The following is a 24,733-nucleotide window of genomic DNA, read 5'->3' as shown; positions in this document are numbered from 1 at the left end:
TGCTAATACTGGTGGGAAAAGGGTACTATAATTAATGTACATGCATTTGTTATATATTATAGGGAAATGCTTAAGGTGTGACGCCATGTTTGACGCCATGTTTTAAGCCACGTTTTCAGAGGCTTTAACCAAAACCCCAAAACTTGGATGATTCATCCTCCACGCATTCTTGTGCCTTTATGGAAATGTCAGAATCAGCAGACAATGAAATGAGGGTACATTATGTTTTTTAAAGACTTGCGAGTAAGGAGTATAGGTGCCATAATCAGATAAAAATGCACAGCTGTATGGCTCCCGCGAGTGCATGATTATATACTTAGGCTCCCATTCTCACCTCCTGTTGAAGTTTAGCAGGTGCAGAGCTCCACTGAGCATCTAACAAACCCCAAAGCCTGCTTCCACACACGTATACAGCATGCAAAGGCAGTCTGGCGAGATATTGCCTTCATCATGTCTCTCAGAAACAAATGTTACATACATCAGCCAAATCAGTGAACATCTGCCTTGGGACACAGAAAAATCCCAGAATGCAAAGTGCAGCCTGTTTCCTGAGGAGCTCACACATCGCACTCATCACCTGCAATAAGGATAGTCTTCAGGGAAGTTGTGCTGACATCCATGCTGAAAAACAGAGAGCAAGCAGGCCTGGCTAGCAGCCGCCAAAATCTTCCTCACAATGATTTCCCCAAACAGCACCGAAAAAAGTGACACTTCTTCAAGTGAGCGTGCAGACACCTGTGGGTGTCTCTTGGCCTTGACAACTCAGAAATGGTCTCTCGGTTTTTATGCCAGCTGAATATTTTTGGACAAGGGAAAGGGAGATTCTGCTAGGTAGATGCCAACAAGACCAGTAATAGTTTTAATATATGCATAATACCAAAAGCAAATATTGTGTACGCCTGCACCGATTAACTATAAACTAACATTTTAAAGGCTATTTTGATTAGAACGTTTGACATTCTGAGCCACACTGCTTTAAGTATGTATTATTTCATGACTAATTGAGAAGTCATCATTAGCAAATGCTGTAAATAATATATAGTCACTTGAATGAGGAAAACTGGCCCCTGCTAAAGATAAATCTGGCCACTTTTCACTCAGCAGCCCCATGATCTGGATGTTCTGCTTGGGCTTAGCCTGCTTAGATGACCAGCAGTTTGTCCTTGGCCTACTTTTTGGTCAGAGGCAGCAAAAAGACTATAGTGTTTAGGCAAAGCGGCACAGGAAGATGGAGGAATCATATTTATGGGTGAGTGCTCTTCAAATATTTGCAAGAATGATCATAATGAAGGTTTGTGATTGTGCATCAATGGAAATGCTCTCAGTGTTTGAGCTTGTCCACGAGGGAGAGGTTTTTCTCTTTGCTACCATGATATATTTTTAACAGCATGTGTAAGTGTGTGTGTCTGTGTGTGTGTGTGTGTGTGACTGTGTGTGGGTGTGTTGTAGGGGCGATGGAAGGTTTGTGCTTTTCAGATACTTTTATCATCGATATTGTGCTGTGTTCCTGTAACTCATTTTTCCCGACAGTTAAAGCTCATATAGTGTGCGCCAGAAGAATCATAACTTTTGAGAATGTGAGAATACTCGAGCTTTGGCAAAGGAAATGTGAGCGCAGAGCTCCTTCCTCACTCGAGAGCTGAATTACATAATCTTGTATACAGGTCAGCCATATTAGGATCATCTTCTTAGAGGAACATGTGCTACGTACAGTATATTGCCAATAACTGAAACAAGCCCTGTCATATGCATAAAAACTCCACTTATACTCTGAAATGTACATCAACATCTGCCACCACATTACCTCACACACACACTTACATATGCATTCACCTATATATGATCTGCATCCAGTTTCTCACTAAAATATTTACACAGGCATAAAGCGTTCTTGAATGAATTTCTGAAAACACAGAAAATGTTTTCACCTTGGTTTCTGCTCAGAGGCTTTTTATGCATTTTGCTTTGTTTATGTGTGTGAGAGATATTTCAGTTCACGAGTTTAGTAGTGGAAGAGGAAGCTGTCAGCGCTGTCAAAATAAGTCAGCTATGGAGGCTGAAGGCACATCAAACGCTGCTGTACAACTAAATGAAAAATAGAAAAGTCACATCATCACAGATGTGATAAGTGGATATTCCTAATTATCTGTGACATTTACAGGTGATTTTGTAAAGCCATTTCTGCGGGCACTTAGTCAAGACGAGTGTAGTACAACAGAGCACAGGAGCCTGCTGCAGTACACAGTAATGTCACACTGCAGAGGATGCACTGGATACAGAAGGGTCCACTGATTTTATAGAAATTCTGAAGTGATTTCTTGACTGGCTAATAAGTTGATGCACAGAAAATTAATTGACATCAACTTTTAAGGACAGGTTTATAATATTTCAAGTCTGCCTTAAAAGGTGCAGTGTGTACGATATGACCAGAATTTTAGTTTAAATCATTCATCAAAAAATAAACATAATCAACAGAATCTAAAAAGGTAACAATTTTGAAATTGTCTTGCAGATATATCTACTGAAATGAGCTTGCTAAGAAGCTAGCCTTGGCACGTCTTGTCTTGTAATACCACTCATACCTTGAGAGGATAGTGAGTCACTGTAGCATCCGGTCTGCCCTCAGTCCGACATGAGAGGACCAAGAAGTCAAGCGCAGCATTAGTTTTTATTGATTTGAGATCCTTGCGATCTGTCCTCACCTTCCTCTTCTGTAACTGGGTAAACCTCTTGTGGTACCATCATGCTTGCTCAGTGCAGCACGGCTGAGTCAGCCACTTCAGGCTGGTGAACAACGAAGCTAAGCAAACTAGCCTAAGCCAGCTCGCGGGCTTACCGTTCATCACTCATTCAAGGCCATGATTGTAAACTGTTGTCTTAGTCCAGACATTGGTCAAAGCCAAAGTATGTTGAGAGCCAGATAATTCGAGGTCCAAAACCCCAAATCCAAAAACTTTTGTTTTTGGGCAGAGACTGTCACAAGGCAGAAAAACACACAAAGCCCAGACAGCGCAACTGGCGACAGCAGAAACGGTACCGCAAAACCTTTCAGATGACGCTGATGTGTATTTTGATGTGGCTAAGGAAGCTATAACATAAACTATAGGGCGACACTGCACATGACGATTATAAGATTGCAGTGTTATTGTGACCAGCTCTAGAGTTTCAGCAGTTTGGTGGAATTTTATTTAACCGTTGCCTGCTGTTAATCAGTAGTTGTCTGTTTGGAGCATGTGGTCAGATATCACACATTGCACGTTTATAAAACAATATCCGCATGCCCATGTGCACACTGAAACAGTTTTTGCTTTCTGTAATCATGCTAATCAAGCTTTCTACACATGAAGAGATTCCTTCCTACTGCGCTTTCAGTGTAAGTGATGGAGGACAAAAATACACAGTTAATTTGAGGCTTCAGCAGTCTGAGTTAGACAACTCAAATGAATGTCTTCCTCTCCTTTTCAATATGAAAATCCCCTTTTTGTGTTACTGTCTCTCCACTGCAGCTCAAAAAGAGGAAATTCTGTCCTAAAAAGTACTTTACATTTGAAAGATATGCACTTGATTTGATTAACGCATACTGCTGAAGCCTCATATTAACCCGATATACTCTTTTCAATACAAGTAAATTGTTTCACTGAATGAGGACTGTTGATTTTGTCCTTGGTTACCTCTATTTAAAGCATTACCAAGAACAGCCAGTTTGAATGGGAAGACAGATAAGAGCAAGCAAGACTGTTTCAATGTACATATGGGCATACAAATATTCTTATAAGACAGACTTGAAGTCCAAATGTGAACCTATCTTTTAATAATAGATGAATCATTTTAATTAACTTGACTTGCCATAAAATTGGCAAATATTTGTAGATTTGAGTTCCTCCAGTGTGATGATTTGCATATTTTATCTTTCTCTGTAATAAAAAATTAACTCCTTGTTTGTTTAGACAAAATAAACAGATGGAGGACAAAACCTTGGACTCTGAGAATTTGTTAGAATAGCCCAACTGATGCTGGATTCTTTTTCAGGCAAATGCTGATATTAATATTTGAAAGAGACACTGATATGATGTTGACTTAGGCGGTGACCTTAAGTGGCCTTAGAGATTATTACTGGGGCAAAGGAGGAAGTCAGGTGATCTAGTAAAAAGAGCAAACAAAATTTGGCTCGGGAAGCAGTCGGGATGGATGGGTCTGTCGCTACCTAATCATACATCCTGCCTGATCAGTACTGTGTGTCCACACCACTCAACAGAGATGAGAAGGAAGCCACATAGCTCACTCTTTCATGGAAAAAAATGATGTGTTTAATTCATAACATTATACTTTAAGACTTTTTAACAGTTTAACGTCCTCTGGTTTATCAAGTTTATCAAGTACAAAGCAAAAAGTCAGCAACTTTCTGGTCACACAAATCAGACATGTTCAATTTTACAATCAAATTCGGTCCAGGTCCATGGCTTGTTTTTCATTTCCTATTTTTGACCTGAGCATAAAACAGGGTTCCCACACATTTTCATGAACAAAATTTCAGGACCTTCCCATGACTTTTCAATGACCCATGATTTAAAAAAAATGTTGCCTTACTTGCCCAACATTTTTTCACACAATCCAGATTCATACTCTATTCATAATTTCAGCTACCTGGCATACATGGATGGTGCCATGTGATGGTAACAAAACATTGTCACATACATACATGTCACATACTAGATCTACGTCACATCAACAGTTTCAGGAAATAAGTTATGTTACAGAAGGGTATCTATGAAAGATTACTGTAACAATTTCATTACACACCACAAAATTCCGCAACCTTTCCAAAATTTACGATTATTTTTACCATTTCCATAACTTTTCCAGGCCTGGAATATGTAATTGTGAAATTCCATGACTTTCCTAGGTTTTTTTATGACCGTGGAAACCCTGATAAAAGTACAAAAAACAAGCTGTCTGTTTTTATGCTTGATTCATAAATAAATGATGAAATAACACAATGTCTTTAATTCTCTCCAGTTTTGGATTTCCTATTGAATATGAAAAGAACAAATAATAAACGAGTTTGACACATATATGTTTAAAGATGCGATGAACATAAATCATCATATCATATATGCTAGGGATGGACGATAATATCAGCACGCCACCGGTATCGGCCGATATTGGGTTTAAAATTAAGTATCTGAATCGGCCAACGTGCTGGTAATATCGGTACATCATTTGTATCGGCCAATATCAGCTTTAAAATGAGCAGAATCGGCTAACATGCTTTTTTATTAATTTGCACGACATATGAATGTTACATAGACTGAAAAGTATTGTATATTCTGTCTCCATCTGCTGGTGGGCCATCACAATAACAGCATGCATGCATAATATGATGTTAATTCCACTGAAGAGGGGACTTGATGATCACTAAAATTTGTTAGGGAAAAAGGTTGGATATATTAATATTGGTATCGGTTATTAGTCAAATGAGTTGTTACACATCTGCATCGCAGGTACTGGCAAAAAATCCAATATCATGCATTCCTAATATATACTCATATCGCACACCTCAACAGACTGCAGCCAAAAGAAGTTATAACTTGTTTTGAAAAAGACTTAATCAGTAACATACTGAATTTTTTAAAGCTGATGATGGAAGTAGTTAATGAGTGAACCATCTTGCTTCCTTCTTATCTCTGGCGAGCTGAACATAGGCAGTACAAATCAGGTGTCCGGTACTGAATGTGCAGCAACAGGGTCAAACAAACACAGGACTTAGATCAAGGAGACGTTAGCCATGTCGTCACGTTATGTTAAGTACGTAATGTGATGTTACACACTTATAATACTTAACAAATGCAATTAATTTAAGCCAAACTTGTTTTCCTGCACCTAGCCCAACCGGTAGGGGCACTAATTTAGCAATCTGGAAATCCATCGGTAAAACAAAACAAAACAAAAAAAAAAAAAATGTCTTCCTTTACCTCTGGAGGCACAGCCCAGAGTTTTTCGACTAACAGAAGTGCAGGGGGCTTGGCGATCGTTCGCGCCCTTCACTTCCGGCGGTGCCCCCAGGGAATTGCCGTGTTGTTTACAAATACTTCGGGTAGAAAACCAGCAGAGTTTAGCTATATATCACATTTTTCACGTCACTATATCACCGTTTAGACTAATCTGATGTTTGTAAAGTCTATAAACACAATGAATGAACAAATGTTACTATTTCTGTGTGCACGTTTTGTTTGTAATTAATAACATGGTTATCGTAGATTAGCTGGGCTAACCGTTAGCTGTTAACGTTAGCCGTTAGCGGTGTCTGTAATAACCATAGACTGTATAAAAATAAGGTAATAACTCAATAAAGGTCCGTGAGTAAAATATTTTTTCCAGCGGATATCTTAGTTACAACATGATTGAGCTAACAAAGCAGTTTTGTGTTGCTATGTGTGGTATTTATTCAGTTATGGGAAATCACAATGTCTACAAAGCATCAGTGGCTGCAGCTGACAGGGACACTTAGCAAAGCTAACATCAGGACGTCATCTGTTAAAAGCCTCCCGTTGTTGGATACGACATGAAACTACTCCAGTTAGCTCAATCATGTTGTAACTCAGACATCCGCTGGAAAAAATATTTTTTTTCACGTTGATGAGACGGCATTTTGGGTGGAACAGTCGCTATGGACGCGGAGCTTGCTGTTTCTGTAGGTACACATCTCCTGGGGACACCTGCATGTCTCGGGCCACGCCCCCTCCATTGTGATTGGCTAAAGCACAGCATGTTCAAACTCAAAGCCCCTCCCACCCCCCCCCTCTGTAGACATCTTTCACACAGGGCTGCTGCCAGATTCTACAATGTAAATTGCAGAATCTGTCTTGAGAGATTACTAATTTAGGGAACGTTCCAAACAAAAAAACATATTAATTGTATCTTTGAATGGTGCACTGCAACACCACCACTTGAAAGAACATATTACTAGTTCTGAGAGATAAGTATCATCTGGTCCTGTTAACGGATTCCCTGCTATCACATTATCTTTCCTTTCTCTATTCATAATTGAAAATGGGCAAAAGTACTCTCTTTAAAGATCAATCTTGTCAGAAAAAAACTTGGTTGAAGTCCTTTAGTCTTTAAATCTATAATAAATAGAGTTGTCAGAAGGTATTACAGGCTAGTTGGAGTTATTAAATGTTATATGACGACAGTGAAAAATGGTTTAAACTACCTCTCCTGGAATCTCCGCTGGATATCTCATTAAACTTAAACTACTGTCACATTAAGCTGCTGTCTAGCTGCCAAGTTAAGTTTGTAGTTAACCAGTTCAATATGAGTAAAAAAGATGCTACAGATACAAAAAAAAAATCTGGATGTAGATTAGCAGGTATGTAATTGGGTGGAAGTGGAGTAATTAAGGTAGCCCACCCCTGCATTTAATTACAGAGCCGACACTTGTGAAGGCATGACTGCAAGTGTATTTATAACCCTGGCCATCAGTAGGATGTGGCCATCTGTGGATGTAAGTGCCTGTTTGTTGTATTGCACTGTACATTTCGATCAAAGCCTGTACTCTTCACCCCCGGAGGAATAAATGTGTGTTCATCATTTAGAATTGCTTTATTGCTGCACCATTGCTCTGGCATTGTGGGGAGCTGGAAAGTGGGGATGAGGTGGGGTGAGGGGTGGATTTTGTACAATTATAGAACTGATGATGCAAAGACACTGAAGCTGCACATTCCCCCTTTACACAACCCTGAGTGGTACAGTCCACAGTCTTAAAGGTAGAGTGTAGAGATGAGATGAGTGCATTTATTTTTACACCATTTTATTTAAGCTAAAACACAACATATAACATAAGGATGAAGTGTACTAAAAATCATCTAATAATTAATTGTAAATGATGTCTGGGAGTTTCATGTTTAAACACATGCTGAATCACGTGGATATGTGGTAATGGTCAAATAATTACGAGATAATTTCTGGTGATTACTTACTTAAATATGACTGTCCTTCATGCTTCTCTGTCCGATATCACTCATTATGTAAATTTAGTGGACACACACCTAAACACAGACGCACACACACATACACACGTAAAGATCTTCATGCACAGGTGTGTAAATCCAATGCAGACTTCCTTACTCAGCCCCTGGTACTACAACGGTGACCATATGACAACAAGCCTCCCTATTGCCATGGCAACAACTGCACCATTGCTAAGGCAACAGCTGCAGAGTGCTACAACAAGCAGAAAAACCTTTGTGCATTTTCAGTTCTATTATACTTTACTGTGAATGCTTTTTTTGTGTGTGATTTGGTCGTCTTTAAGTCGTTCTCGCGGTGCTTCGTGTTTTCTTTCTCTGTGATGCATATGTAATTCACACTCTCCTCCTCAACACATTTTCTTTCGGTCTAATTCCTTCTGTCTTCACACACACACACACACACATACGCGCACGCACTCACCCACTCTCCCTCTCCTTTTCTCTCTCCTTCACTGTCCCCTCCCTCAGTTCTTCCTCTCCATCCTCTGCTGTTTCGCTGTCTTATTCTCTGTTTCTCTTTTTCCCTTTCTTTCCACAGTGTGAACCTCCCTCCCCCCCGTTTTTTTTAATCCCCGCCACCTCTGCTTTCCATCTCCATCCTACCCTTCCTCCATCTCTTTTCATATTCACCCCATCTTTTCTTTTTCTTTCTCTTTTCCACCGCTTCTCTCTCGCCTCGGAAAAAAGAAAGCGGATATACCCTCACCTTCCCTCTTCTCCTCTCTTTCTCTCTCTCTCTCATACTAAAATTCCGAGACCACCCTCTCTCCTCTCCTCTCCTCTCTCTTTCTTTGCTCACTCTCTCGCTATTTCCCTGTGGCCCTCCCCCTCCCTTTTCATGTTTCCCCCTCCCTCCATCCTCTCTTTCCCTCGCTGGTTCAGTTAGTCAAAGAACAGATTCACGGAAGGAGAGAAAAGGGGGGAAAGGCAGGACGAGAGTGAGAGCGCAGGAGTGGGGCAGGCTGGGGAGAGGGGTGTGGGGTCTCAGCCCTCTGTCGTGGGGGGTTGGGGGGGTTGAGATACACCCCAATATTTTGTTCTAAGTACCATGGACTGCCTCTGCATTGTGACTACAAAGGTAAGCGTATCTGTTGTTCCTTACTTTAGCTCTATGTGTGTGTGAGAAAGAGTGAGAGATGCCACAACTGTACAGAGAAGAAGGAAGCACTCATCTCTCTGTCATTTACAAAAGTATTCTTCTTCTGTAAGATGTAAAAAATGTTTCTATCTTTGTGATCCTTTTTTGAGATTTGAATATGTCAGAAAAACGTCAGGGTAAGCTGGGCTACCTGAGTGTTGTATAGCCAGAACACTCTTTGATATTTCCCTCTCTGGATGACCCTCTCTCCCACTCTCTCTGCATCTCCTACTCTGTGTCATGCTTTGTGAGTGTATAAACAGGGGGCTGGCTGACCTGCGTGGATGTAGTAAAAGCGGGAGAGAACCGGCTCTTGGGTTGCTTGTGTGGGGCTTTGTGTCATGCCGGAGCTGCAGAATATGTCAGGGAGAGACCATGGGAGAGCATCCTGCATGCTAATCTGCTCATATATTCTGCTGCTTTCTCTTAACCTCGACCGTAGGCACACCATTAAAGCTACCCACTGTGCATCTGCACACATCTGCCTCTCACACACAGGATATGAGCGATGTGTTATATCATACACATGTGCTCAGCGTCAGCATACAGCACGCCGCTCCATGGAGGCAGTCCTGGTCATGGAATTGGATAATAAAATGAGAAATGAAATAGCTTTTAATGTAGTCTGACTCCAGACACACTCTGGGGTCAGACCCTGTTTGTTCAGTCGGCTCCAATCTGCTTTAGACCTTCAAAAATCCTGGTGGGCACACGGGTTCAGAAACAGGTGAACAATAAACTGTAGCAGCTGCACATGAATGCAGTTTCTGGCAGGAAGTGATGACAAAAAGTGAGAAACACACACACACACACACACACACACACACACACACACAAACACAGCAACTCTTACAGCTGTGCGAAGGTGGGGATCATTTGAAAATGTAACTTGGACTAAGTGTGTGTGGAGCAGAAGTGATTGCAGCTGGCCCCTTTCAGATGTATTACATAAATTTGTGCCTAACTGAGGCACATTACATTCATTTGCTTATCAACCTCTCAGTTTCCTTGGCAACAGAGATTATTGGTCAGTTAAACATAGATAGGTAGGTGCAGTCAGATGAGCAGGAAGACAGCATTTTACACTGTGGAGGTTTACATTAAAGAACATTAAATCTGTTAATGTGATACGGATAAAAATAAAAGCAAATTTTCACATCTTCCTCTAATGGGCTAACTTCCAAGCTGATAAGCGCCTGTTGGTGCTACAAGCCTATTTTTGTTACCTAACACGATTGCGGTGTGACAAACGCTTTGTGAGAAGAAGAAAAAAAAGATGAAAATGTCGAGGTATCTCTCCGTAAGCCTGGAACATCAGTCCCTCATGCATCTTATTCGCCTTGAGTGTGACTCACTGAGTTAGCTAGGAGAAGAAGAAAAAAAAAAAAACATTGTAAGTGTAAGACCACAGTTGATTGGATATTTCACTAAACCGGTTCCAGAATCCTGCATCGCTATCAAAGTGAGAAAAGACTTACTGTAAAGCTGGCAAAGAAAACACAACTAATGCCAAGATACTGTGAGACAGATGGTCAGTTTATAAACGGGAAAGTTGGTGCACAAAAGTGAGTGAAGGAATACAGACTGATTGGCAAAGTAGGTCTTTGATCAACCCAAAGTGATGTCATTGTATGTGACTTTAAACCAAACAGAATCAGCTAAACCTTTGGTATCCGACATTACCAGGCAAATAAACTATATATCCACAAGAGAACTGAAGATTCACTCGTCTTACTGGTGTGCAAAATTCAATTTGATCATGGATCGGATTTTGCCAAAAAACTTGGTGTATTCCTTTAAATGTGTTATTAAACTTTAATGGAGGCTGGCTGCATTGCAGGTGAGGAGTGTGGCTTGCCATCATGTAGCAGATGATGGGTGAGCAGCTCCCTGGGTGAGCTGTTCCCTGACACCCACATACTGTAGAGCAGGTTATGTGAACAATGTTGCTTCCCCGTGCAGGCCTGTGCAACTAAGTTTCGCTGTGTGGGTGAAGCCACAGTAAAGCCAGTGAGTGACAAATATCTGATAACACCGCACACAGCACACCAAGTTAAAGCACCACTGGGCTCAATGCTGCTTTAAGTTGGAGGAATAGCAGCTTGAGCAATACTACATAACGCAATACAAGCTTCTCCCTAGACTTAAATGGCATCCCCTGTGAGCCACTGTGCTGTTTTGTTGGGGGAATTCACCTAAACCTTGAATTTCCAGTGTAACAGCAATAAATGGACCTCTTCTGATGAAAAAAGAGGCAGAATCTGTGCAAATTTGTGAGAAAAAATAACAAGCACTTAAAGCTGGAAGTCGTTAATATTTGAATGGGATTTTTTGTCCTTGAGGCAAAAAAAGTACAATTATACAAGTATTTATTTTCCTTTTTAAATGCTGTTATTATCTTTACACATGTCTACCCCTGATAAGTTCCAACTACGGCTGGACGATATGGAGAAACTCAAATATTACAATGTTTTAAACCAAATCCTCGATATCAATAGAGTGACGATGTTGCAGGATTGACGGGTTGACTGTTGGTACTTTCAGAAAAGATTAACACAATGAGATTTGAGATAAATAATCATCAGTACTGTGAATATAATGACCGAGTGGATGAAGGAAAATAACAGAATTACAACACTTCACTGTAATGCGGCCTTTAAAACCAGGAAAAGACAACACTTAGAATAATACGATGCATAAAATATAAGACAATAGTTAGTCTCGTATCATGATATTGAGATGATATCTATATATTGCCCACTAGGGGTGTAATGATACATTGATTTGGACTGATCTGTATCTATTCAGTGATCAATGATTCAATATTATCGATGCAAAACATCAATACATATCCTCATATTTAACATAAGTCTTTAAGTTGAAACTGCCATGGCATGTCTATGTCACCATTTTCGTACAAGCACACCTCCTTCCCTAAAGTGTAACCAGTGCTAGCAGCCTTACACCACACAAACAACAGCAAGCAGCTAAGAAAAGACAGTAAGGATATTTATTGATATCGTCTCATAACAATTGCAGACTTTGTTATATCATCCAAAATGGTATCATCGTCTAAAAAATCTATAGACAGTAACAACAGCTATGATGAAACTTGTTTTTACACCCCTACTGCCCATCCCTTGTTCCAACCTTTGGCCTGGATAGAATTTGAAGCAAGATTGCCTTGTATCTCCCAAAGCCTTGGAGACATGTCATGTGTGACATAATCAAGGGCACAGTTTTGATATCAGTGTTGGAGGGGACATGTATAAAACAGTGGACATAAAACACTTCATTTCCTGCATTCTGATGAATATTTACGCACCAATTTGTGCCTTTTCTGCATGATTTTATGGTGTAGATTTCAGGGGGGACGTGCACCCTGCGTCCCCTCTGAAATCTACACCAATTGACATAATGTTTTGTCTGTTAGTGTAATGACACCAGTCCTTCAGTCCACTCAGAGAAATACTGATGAGGTCGTGTAAAGTCATCACCACTGGTGTAGAGTGGAAGCCACTTCAGTGCGGCCTCGAAACATCTTAGAATTTCATCTAATGTATAAAAGAGACATAAACACTTAAAGTTTCAGTTCCTGCCAGGTACAAGTGATATATTCATATTTTATGTCTCCTGAGTGTCGAATTGGACTTATATAATTTCCTGCTCCTTCCTACACTGACATCTCAGAGAAAAATAAATAATAAATAGCAACATATGATGGCAATGCATCATACAGAAGTGTCGTTACATAACATTAAGAAGTGGAATATTAGGGCATATCAGCTTGAGGAGACGTCACAGGATTTATATTTGGTTGCGAGCCTGACAATACCTTTGACTCTCCCTCCCTGTATGGCACTGAGTCAGAGAAGGACGGTTTGATGTTTGAGAGGCGAGAACAAAGATGGTGCACACGGCAAAAGGGATTTAAGCTCTAAAAAGCAACTTCTCTTAAAGCTATCACGATGTCTGATGGAAAACGATTGCAATAAAGAATCAATTATGTATCTCCAGTGTGGAAAGGAGGACACACAGTATGTTTCTGCTAACTCTTGCTGCTTTGCTTGTCTTACACTCCTTTGATTACCGCTCCTTCCCCTGTTGTCACCCTCGTTCCACTTCTCTGCTCTCACATTTCCAATTCCACAATTTTTTGTCCTCTCTGCCTCCTTCACCTCTGTAATCCCTCACTTCCTGCCTCCTCTTTCCTTTATCTCATTTTACCTCCTTTCCCCCTTCTGCTTACTCTCCTCTTTCCTGCTCTCTGCTCTCTAGCTTACCTCCCGGCCCCCTCTTCTGCACTTTCGAGGCTTCCCTAGTTAGTGCTCCTTCAAATAAATTATACATTTGACAAGATGTAGTCAAAGTCAGCAGCTCTGTGTGCATATTATTGGCATCATGTATGCCTTCATGCTCTAACATGGACATCTTTTCCTCTGGAATGTACTCACATTTGTAATTATTTTTGTGCTGAAACTGTGCTCTAGCTGTTCTTATGGTTCAATATATATGAATATTTATATCTTGTGAATGTGTGTGTGTGCAACTATAGGATGAGGAGCTTATGGCTGCTGCATCTTCCTCTAAGAGTCTCCAAAATGGAGTTAAGCTAAAGCCTCTGCTCACAAATCAAACGGCTCCTCCTCAGCATTCATTCAGCTTGTTCCCTTTAACAAGTGTCCATTCACCGTACCGTGTGATGTGTGTCTGTATGAGTGTGTGACATGCAGTGTACAGTGTGCTGTGGGTTAGGATTAGTGATCCAGTGGAGAGCTCATATGATCTCCGCTCAAGGGCACGAGCTTCCATGAGGCCTTTGTATGCAGCCACAGAGACACTGATCCTGCCAAGTTGCTCCCAGGGCACACAGAGAGCAAAGCCCCGGTGCAAGTCTGATGCCATGACTGCACAGCGCCGTGGTTCTCTATTGTCCGGTAAAAAAAAAAAAAAAACACGGCAGAATCGAGGGAATAGCAGAGATGTAATTCCATACAGTCAGAGAGATGTTTTTTTTCCTCCCTCCTGATGTCTTCATCATCATTCCTGCTCAAATGACAGCTTGCCTTTGTGCCCATGAAGTAATATTGCTGATTTCTGTGGTCAGCTACGGTTTTGTTTCGTCTTTTAAGTACATATTGCACCACTCACCCACACATTCAACCGCTTTTCCCGAAAGAAAGCCACACACCTACATGATCAGACAGAGCTCACACAAACTGCAGAGCATCCTGCTCCAGCACAAGTGGCTTCTGCACTGTGAATTGTAGCTGCAGCCTTGCTCGAGCTAAGGAATCGGTGCAAGTGCACGTCTTCGAAAACTTGTCAGGTTCTATTAAACAGGCGGCAGAGACTTGCTGTATGATGCTAATTCTTACTGCAGGTGCTGAATTCAAGCAGCTGCAACTGTGAATGGTGTGGCAGAAATTAGGCAACGGATAATTTACAACTTCTGTCAAAGTGGTCATGACTCAGAACACTGAATCACTGAACAGTGGCTTTTTATTTCGACATGTATGCACATGAATCACCTTGCTTCACCTTCTTTGCCTCACAGAGCTGACTTCAAATTTGAGCTCATCAGTCTCTTTGTGTGATAATATGTTGCCAATGCAATGCTCACCCTTTAGTCTCTCAAATACTTTCTAATGCCCACCACCCCCACCAGGGGCCTCAGCCAGAAAGGAGGCTGTTAAGAGCCTCTCTTTGTCAGATGTACACAACGCAATCTGTGCTGTCTTTTGCTTCCCTCTCAGCTCTCCGGTCTCATCCTGTGAGAGGATGAGCAATGCTTAATCATTTCTTTTGAATCTCACCTTGAATGTTTAGATATTATTTATGGACATACCAGTATGGCACAGACCACAGGGCCCCTCAGTATCTTTATTGCTTTTTAGTGGTTGTATGGATCTTTCTATCTGTGAAATAAAAAGGCACATTTCTTTCATTGTTCAGGGCTTTAACCCCTTTCTTTGGTGCCACTCATTGTTCATTATTTTATTGATTTAATATTAAAGTAATGTGTTGTGATATGAGTACATTGTAAACAGCACAGAGCCTACAGCCTCTCCAGTTAAAACACACTCTAAATACATCCTCAAATCTCTCATGTTGGTAATTATATAGATTTAAAAAGCAGCCCACTTGCTGTCCACCGGCAGCCTCTGCTTACAGGCTCTTCTGCTTAATTTCAGTGTTTTGGCTGTCAGCATCGCTGTCCGTCCTGAAATTGTCCATATGACAGGTGACAGATTAGATCCATCATGGGCTGTTTGGGCTGGAGACTTTGTCGTCTCACACTGACTGAGGAGGCTAATGGCAATACATTAGCCTGCTACCAGGGAGACGACCGTGCCGCTCTGCTCTAACACTGTTATACACAAGAACAAATTGTTATGGTAATTCTGTAAATGAGAAATAGCTAAATCCATAGCGACGATGATGTGTATTTAGAGATGTGTGTAGATTCAATAGAGGAGGCCCTGTGAGCCTCATAAGGTCGACAGCCAAGGTCAAAGAGGGTCAGCGTCTCTCCAGGGCCTCTGTAATGAAACTGTATGTTTACACTAGGCGTTTTAGTTAAAAAGTCAACTAACTAGCATATGTTATGTAATCAGGGTGGGTTTGTAAATGTGTAGTGTATATGTGGGGTGGGACTGAGCTGTGCAGAAAAGAGGACGGTAGAAGAAAAAGTGACGAAAACAAGAATGACAAGGATGGTAGTGCTGATATCATCGATATGAATAGCTCTTGCATTAGCCTTGCAAATAGGATCAGGTTTTCTTACAGTGCTGTGATCATGTTTTTCAACACAGCGCACGATGACACCTTGTGGCACGTTGTTAAACTACAGCCAAGGAGTCCATGACAATCCGGCTCAGGGATGCTGTCAAATATGAGCTGCTTGTGTCCACGCAAGCAGCCGGATGCTCATATGCAACAGCAGCCTTACATACGTGGTCTGCATTCACTGAGGTAGAGGCCCTGCATTTTTCCTCATAATTAATAGGAAATTGCTGGACCCTGTATCAGTTATTCATGAGCAGTCCCTTGTCACAGACCTTTGTAATGTTCTCATCTGAAATTCAGGTCATGGATTCCTGTTTGGCAAAGAGCACAAGACTGCCCAGAGTACCAGTCATATTTGAATTATATGCTTTCTAACTCTAATGATACACCTAAACGCCTACATGTGTGGCTTTGGCACTGAACAAAAAAAAAAAAAAAAAAAAAGATCATTTGAATGAAAAACACGACATGAGCTAATGACACCGTCAGAGTTCAGGCACACAACACACTCACACTCGACACAGTAATATACAAGCGCACATATTTTTGTGTGATTTGTTTGTCTCTGGCTTTTTGTATCTTCATGTTCCTCTTATAGGTGATGTCAGTTGCCTAGCAACCAAGCAATCAGGGCCCGATTGTTGCCATGACAACATGGCAGGGGTATCATCATGGAGAGAATAGAGATGAAAGGAGGAAGGGAGGGAGAGAGGAGAGTAGAGGAGAGGAGAGGAAAAGAGAGATAGGGAGAGATAGAGGGAGAGAGAGAGAGAAAGAGAGAAAGAAGAGAGCCCTGCCATTGAAGGGTGTTGATAATGTGAAGCCCACAGTGTGCAGGTAGGAGGATGACCTCTGTGTAGGCGGCGGCAGAGAATGCTCATGAATGCGGAGAATAGAAAAATTAATGTTTGGTCTTATGCGGCTGGATCCGCGGGTTACGCAGCGTTTGACACTGTTCTAACAGTACAGGCTTCATTCCAGATGGAAATGTCACGATGTGCTCCAGTTGTCTTTAGTCACAGACAGTGAGGCTGATGCAGAAGCCGCAGCTCAGTGTGTCGCTGAGGTCCAGAGGGCTTTGGGCCTAACCTCCGCAGGTGTCATAACCCATCCATCACCCGACAGCAGTCCACTGTAAAACAGCCCAATGGGGTCATGGTGCATTTACTCTGTTTATTCCCTTGCTCAACTCTGTTTCACCCTTAATACAGCCATGCAGCAGAGGGAAACTGGGCCTGAGAGGGCAAGAGCCGGAACTACACACAAATACGTCCATTATGATGCCAATTAAAATACTGTATGAATCAGAGTGGACGCAGAATTATATTTAGTGTCAAAATACTGACAACACTGATTAAATTAGCGGTGTGAATAAATGAAATGGTATTATTGTAACAGATGTATCTATAAGCTAACAAAACGGCTCACTATGGTGAAATAGGACAAAGGTAACAACCAATGTACCAGCGGGCCACAGTAGAAAATTTTAAAAATTCAGCTTACTAGGTGCACAGAACCCTGGAGTTTGTGTTGTGGCTGCTATCACTTTTTTTTTTTTTTAGCATTTAATCTTTGATAAAATAACATATTCTGTGCTCATGTGGCATGACGTACTTGTACCAGAAATCTTTATTGACTTCTGTCACATTTATTGACAGTAGTATTTGGCATCCAAATTTTATTAGCTAATCAACTTTCGCAGTCTTGTTGGGAACGTTTTTGTTTTGCTGCAGGAGCACACGCCACAGAGGAGTGATTCAACTCAACTCCTTTGGCTAAAGAGTTACTATAAAACATCTAATAAATAGTTCAATTATGTTCATTATATGTTCATTAGTTTCTGATAGTGCCTTTAGTTGTTCTTTTATCTCAGACATGTTAGGATGTTACATACCTTGACATGTTTCAGCAGAAACTTCTGCCTTCCTCAGAAGTCTCACTGGGTGGTGTTTGTGAGGCGTCTTTATCAGCTGATCTGTCAATCAGCCGATATTAGGGAGGCGTGACCGTCCTGATTGACAGATCAGCTGATAAAGACGCGTCACAACCACCACCAAGTGATACTTCTGAGGAAGGCGTAAGTTTCCGCCGAAACATGTCAAGGTGTGTAACATCCTAACATGTCTGAGATAAAAGAACAACTAAAGTCATTATCTAATAAATGCTTAGACTCAAATCATTGACTGTAGACAGGGATTTGGGTTGTAAGAGTCATTTACTTCATAGAGATCTTATACAATGCCTGTTTAATAAACACTGATCATCGGAGGTGATTTAAAAAAGATCCTGAATGACAATTAGATGTTTGTTGTAAAAAAGAATGTAGACGCACAATTTCTAAACTGGTTCCTACATTTGCTGAGATAATATTTAGCCTTGGATATGAAATTGATTGATAGACTAAATATACAATTCTATGAAAAAATACATGTATGTACATATTAACACAATCAGTAGACATAAAGAATAAAATTGTGTATTCTTAAACTGCGTTTAGCAGACTGACGTTTTTGCAGAATCATATTCTCTGCCATTTCAGCGTGTGACTACCTACATAACACCTGTTGCTTTAGTCTTTTCATTGATATGACTGTGTTACGCTGATGTGAACTGGTGAGATGGTGCAGCAGGCAAAATGATATGAAATGTGAACTTTAAAAAGACAGTATGACTAAGTTATGATAACCTTTGGAGAATGTTTGATCAATGTAGAGTACAAAGGTAGCACAATGCCTCAGTTCAACACTGATAAAACTATACTTTACAAGGCATTAACAGTGACGCAGAGACCAAATCACTACCACTGAAAAAACAGTCTATGACATTCATGTGGTAGCCAGTAGGGGTATAGGAAATATTGTCGGGTATAAACCCCCCGACTGCGGTATTGTAATCTATTAGTCATTTGATTCATTCTTTTCTAGTGAGCTGGAGGGACGTCCTTACTTTAAAAGACATAAACTCAGATTTTATGCACATGGTGGTGTCTCCTAAAATTAGATTAAAGCTTACAGTACTGCATTATATAATATATATATATTAAAATACAACCCCTGTTTCACGATACATATCATATCAAGAGATTCCTGTCGAAACACAGCTGTAGCAGCCAGCAGTGTTGTGTGAGAACTCTAAACAATTTACACATTTACACACAAGGCAACAACTCTAGCTAAAATCACTCACTCCCTTCAAAGAAAGAGGGTTCTTTTTTTCCAATGGGGAACATCTTTGCACAGTCTGCACAGCAGATTGAATATTTTTTCCGTTTTCTGTGGCTTGACGACAGTCCTCTGATAGTTGGCTATCTGCAGGGACAGATCTGCTTGAAATTCAAGGCCAAACTTAAAATCATAACTTGGGCTTCACCAAATGAAAACATCAGAACATAATATCTAACAAATGTTTAATTGATAGAACGACCAAGATATTCAATCTAAAATACATAACTGAGAAAATAAGCTATAACTTCCATTTGTGAACCTGGAACCAGTGAATGTTTGCTTCATAAGTGATAGGTGATTCATTGCTTATTTAAATTACTGTCAATTAATCGACCAGTTAATTGTGTCAGTGTTTGAAGGCATGGAAGATTTCGGTATCTGCGCATCAACAGGGTGATTATGGAACAACCTCCATAAGCAAGGCTGATAATTTATAATGTTTTCAGGTGCGAGCGGTACAATTTGTTAGTCACAGACATAATGGGGATGGCATGAATTTGCACCTCAGAAATAACATATAGGCCACGGTTAAAACACTAGCTGCAAAGGGATAAATATGTAATTATATAATGGTTGCATAACAGAGATATGTGTGTCAAAATTGCCCTTGTTTTAAATCATCCTCACGATATTTAGCCTTTCCTTGATGTGTATGTTTTCTAACATATACATATGTGTGTGTGTGACGGTGTGTCGAAGAGGGAGCAAAGGAGCGGCGTAGATGGAAGCCTTCTGGCGTGTCTGTTCCATAAAAAGAGCAGGAAAATAAAATAATACATGAGGTTTACTCTCTGTCTCTACGTCTCCTCTCCCCTCCCTCACTCACCAGCAGTGACAAACATATTTTATGAGTCACGGCTGGAGCAGGCTGCCAGTCCTCTCTATTCAGACCCTTGCCTTTAACATCAAGATATATCCAACACCAACAACTCTGGCTTCCAGGAAAACTCTCTCTCCTCGTCTGCTACGACACCCCCCCTTCCCCTTCCCTCTCTCCCCCTCCCTGTTTTTTATTTCCCCTTACCCTTCCCCAGCCTCCCATCTCTCTCTCTCTTTCTCCCCATCCCTCTCCTCCTCTACTGCGGGTGTCTGGGAGGCTGTTTTTCCTCTGTCTCTCGCTCATGAAGGGCCGCACTAAGCTCCCTTCCCTCTGCCCGTGTGTGGTAGGTAAATTCACCTCTCTGTTTGTGTCGTTCTTCTCCTTCCATCTCTCTCTCTGTTGCTGCCTCTGTTTTGCATGTTAGCTTGAAAGTCTGCTAGTCGTTCTGGCAGGCTTTGGGGAGGTCTGCATCCACATCTGTGCATATTGCATCGAACACGCTCGCAATCTCCTCCACTGTCATAGATTAATCAGAAATATGTGTATGAGGATTTTTTTTTGTCTCTGCTCTCCTTGAACATGTTCTCCGGGTAGGTTTATTCATGCACTTTGGGTATTACGTATGAACGTGGCCTGGCACATGTGGGTGTGTATGTGCCAGTGAGCATGTTTAGACACGCAGTAGGAGTAAAACTCTCGCAGACTTGTTGATTAGAGCAATATAGATTCACGTATGTGATGGTTTTATTCTCTGTTTGGGTAGGTTTTTGTCTAATTTGAATGTGATGCATGTTTTTGTGCACCTGTATCCTTGTGAGGACACTAGGACACAAGCCCAGTGCTCTAAGATGAGGACAGTCCTCTAATTGACAAAAAAAAGTGACGTCACTTTAAAAGAGGTCACATCATTTTTAGGGTTAAAAGCGGAGGATCAACATCAGGGTTAGAGGTGAGAGAAAAGGTTTTTGTCTCACGTCCAAGGTAGCACAGGTGTCATTATGTTGAACACAGTATATGCTGTGTATATATCTATACAGCTGTGTGTGGTGAGAAAATGAAAACACTGAGCAGCCAAGAGAAGTCCAGAGCTCCTCCAGCCTTAATTAGCTGAGTAGACAAGCTTGTACTGAGCTAGTTGAGTGTTATGGCACAAAGATGCCACTTAATGCAGTTCCACAGCCAGAAACCAGTGTGTGTGTATGTGTGTGTATGGAGCTTTGTACTGGTTATTATCATTGTTAGAGTTGTTACTGCAAATGCGCGGACAAACGTAAGCTTTCGATTTCAGCAGTGCGATTTGCAGTTCATTGTGCAACGTGATTTATATTGTAAGTGGCTGATGAAAGAGAATCATTATTTTTTATTGACCTCATGATCGGAGTGAAAAATGCAGTCAATAGTTTATAGGACATTGGCACATGTTTTGTTGTTTGTGCACGAGCATGTTGGATTTTAAAATGAAACAATGACTGAAATGAAAGTCCTGACTGAGGGCTTTAACTCAAGGGTATGTGCAGTCACATCAGACAAGGCATGTTGCAGATATCCCTGAGTTTTAGTCAACTAAGTGTAAAAAAAGATCTGGAGTTGATTCGAGTTGTGACATTTGAATTTGGGATCTGTTGATGTCTCTCAACATGAAGACCAAAGATGTGTCAGTGCCAGTGAAGTGGGCCAACAGGAGGCTGGAAAAACAGAATAAATCAGTGTTGTAGCCAAAAACATTTGGATGTCGCAGTCAACAGTTACCCTGTGAAGTCGTCTTGTGAACAAAAACAAGTTATGTTTATATCAGTGTTGCTCACCAAAACATATCGAATGTATCCTTTCGGTCCAACAAACTTGTCTCATCCACATAAAACATTTGCAAAACTGAAAATGTTTTAAATCCTGCGTTGTTTACGTCCAGTCTTTGCTGCCCCATCACCTGTAGATCACTGGAATAGTGTGACATCATTGGTAGGACTGTGTATCACCCACGTGCTACAGAAACCCATTCATAGATAGGGCTGAGCGTTGATTAGAATTTTAAACATTGCAATTTTTTTGACCATATACCTCAATACTGTTATTGTGACGATACTGTAGGGTTACAAAATGTTTACACAACGAGATTTTTGATAAGCTATCATCAGCAATGAAGATGTCATGACATAAAGTGGGTAGAAACAAATAATAGAAGAGTTAGAACAGTCTGGAAAGTGCAGAAAATTGCATCACTATACTGTAATGCAGCCTTTAAACCAGGACAACACTTACAATATCCCAAATCTCAGATGATATTTAGTCTCATGTCACGATATCCATATAATATCGATACACTGCCTTGCCCTACTCATAGAAAAACAGCTCCATGGCACTGCTGGATAAGGGAAGACTAGCAGAATGGATGACAGAGTAACAACTGGAAATCTGAAGAAAAAAGCCCTTTACAACTGTCCGACGGATCAAGAAGACACTCCAAAATGTGTCATGTGTCAGAGACAACCATCAAGACAAGTCTCCACCTGTATAACCTCAGCAGGTTCACCACAAGATGTAGACCTCAGAAAGGCCAGGTTACAACTGCAGCATCAAGTGCTCCAGGAAACCTGTAGATCTCTGGATCAAAGTGTTATGGACAGACGAGACAAAGATCGACCTGTGCCAGAGTGACAGATAGATGAAGGTGTGAAAAAATAGAAAACAATGCAGGGCAGACCACCTCATTTGTCAAACACTGTGGAGTTGATGTCGTGGCCTGAGTGTAAGGCTGCCAGTGGAGTCATCTCACTTGGTAATTTCCTTGCTGACAGCAGCATACGGATGAATGTGGACATATACGAAAACACCCAGACTTCTCAGAATCTTAACATGAATGCATCAGAATAGGTCCGAACAGTGTAATGATCTTGACAGGCCAAGGAAGTCACCTGACCTCAAGTTCAATTGTGTTTAATGTGCCGAGGACTTTACTGAAGGAAAAAAAAAACAATGTAAGCAAGAAGTGAAGAAAGCTGCAATAAAGGACTTTCAGAGCATCACCAGAGAAGATACCAAGTGTCCATTAAGGTCTATGGGTCATTTGGTCCCCTAAATTTGTAGGGCCGTGTATATAAAGGGTTATATTTCATACACAGTTCATCTGACGTGGATGTAACCCTCTGATTTTATAGCTGAGTCAGCAATTTCACTTCATATAGTGACTTCAAGGCAACATGATCCTCTAACAGTCTTGCTAGACTAGCCAGAATCATGGTGTCACAAAATTATACCAGACATTACATTCAGTTTGAGCTGTATTTATGCACCCATTGGCTTCTGTTTGTCCTTTCTCTTAACAAAAACTGACTGTCAGTGATGTTTCAACGTCCTGCTATTACCATATCAAGTCTATCTCTTACTGTTAATGACGGGTGAACCGATTCGTTGGAGTTGGTACATATAAATGTACTGAACCTTTCAAGTCGTGATGCAAAATATGGTGTCAGAATCTTTGTGGCACGCTCGACAGCTGTGCTGCCTGCCCCAAAACACTTCTCTTCAATGCATTACCAGTCATCATGAGTGAGTTTACATTAATAAAGATAAAAATATTCATTTGAATGCATTGATTCAGCATCTCACTGGTATGTATGTAGGCTATGTAAGCTCAATATGATGTTACAGAAATGTCACTGACCAACAATCTGTCGTTCTTTGAAGGGGGAAGCAGCAGACGCCCCAGTTAGCCTTGTGCAGCTTTCATGTGGTGTCGGAATAATCTAAAACATGAGTTGCTGATCATATTTTATGAATCATCTGATTTGTTTCTCTTGCTCTTCATTATCAACATGTTTCAGCGCTCTGAGCAATGAAGGACACCATATCTTCTCTGTAGCGTCCATGCCGTTTGCACATTACAACTTAAAACTCATGGACACACCGAAGTCTGAAGAACGACCATTTGAGGAGCACATGAATGCACCACTGGCCTTGGTTGGCAGAGGTCTCAACTCAAGTCCAATCGCTTCTTGTTAACTCGCCATAACAGGCAGCATGAGCAGTACCCTGTGATTACAAAGAGTGGGAAAAGTCCGGAATTTATCAGTACTCAGACGTTTGACAGGCTAACCCGGTACATACCAGATTAAAAGAGTCGTTCAGAAAGATCCATTCGTTTCTTTACGCCCATTGCTACTTACTTGGATCATGCTTCATGCAAAGTCATAACATTATTTATCCAATCTGATCTGAGTTTTCATGTAGTGTCATGGATCTTAATGTAGCGTGAAGGTGTGTTAAATTGTTGAACACACATTTCAAAAGCAGATAATTTCAGTAGTTAAAGTATATAATAAAATAAAGTATATAAAGAAACAGCATCTTTTATTGTGTGCATCCTCTTTCCTGCAACTGTGGTAACAGCCTATATTCAACCAAACATTGCCTTACTAGGTAGCACACTGGGTAATTATGGTAAGCTGTTAATTACTGTGTGCTCTAAAGTTACTGCTAGCTGGGTCAACTGAGTAAATACAATTCTCTTCTTCCTTTTGTCCATGGTGTTTCCTCTAGTTTTAAAACCTCACACACACTGGCACTCAATTTTGCTAGCAACAGAATTTGATGTGAATAGTCGATGTGTGTAAACTAATAGTAACATGGTGCTTTCAGATTCAAGTGGTGAGCAATTGAAGCATAGACACTGCCAGTCATCTCTACCTGTTGGCACCTGGTGGCTCTGTTTTTATCATCTTGGATAGAAGCAGTG

The 24,733-nt window shown here is 40.9% G+C and overlaps 1 protein-coding gene across 2 annotated transcripts in view; it reads left to right on the top strand.

The window, feature by feature from the left end:
* The first annotated feature begins 8,373 nt into the window (after positions 1-8,373).
* The window catches only part of LOC125898410 (disks large homolog 4), a 91,177-nt gene continuing 74,817 nt past the window's right edge, over positions 8,374-24,733 (top strand). Inside the window, exon 1 of one of the 2 annotated variants that reach the window (XM_049592199.1) lies at positions 8,374-9,108. In XM_049592199.1, coding sequence (XP_049448156.1) covers positions 9,079-9,108 — 30 coding nt within the window. In that variant the 5' untranslated portion in view covers positions 8,374-9,078. Of the gene's footprint in view, positions 9,109-19,998; positions 20,345-24,733 lie in introns of those variants that run through there. The other variant, XM_049592198.1, reaches the window with a different exon arrangement.

This window comes from Epinephelus fuscoguttatus, linkage group LG12 (assembly GCF_011397635.1).
Source record: "Epinephelus fuscoguttatus linkage group LG12, E.fuscoguttatus.final_Chr_v1".
Taxonomy (NCBI): Eukaryota; Metazoa; Chordata; class Actinopteri; order Perciformes; family Serranidae; genus Epinephelus; species Epinephelus fuscoguttatus.
The sequence above is the reverse complement of the archived record's forward strand: the minus strand, read 5'-3'. Positions and strand labels throughout refer to the sequence as shown.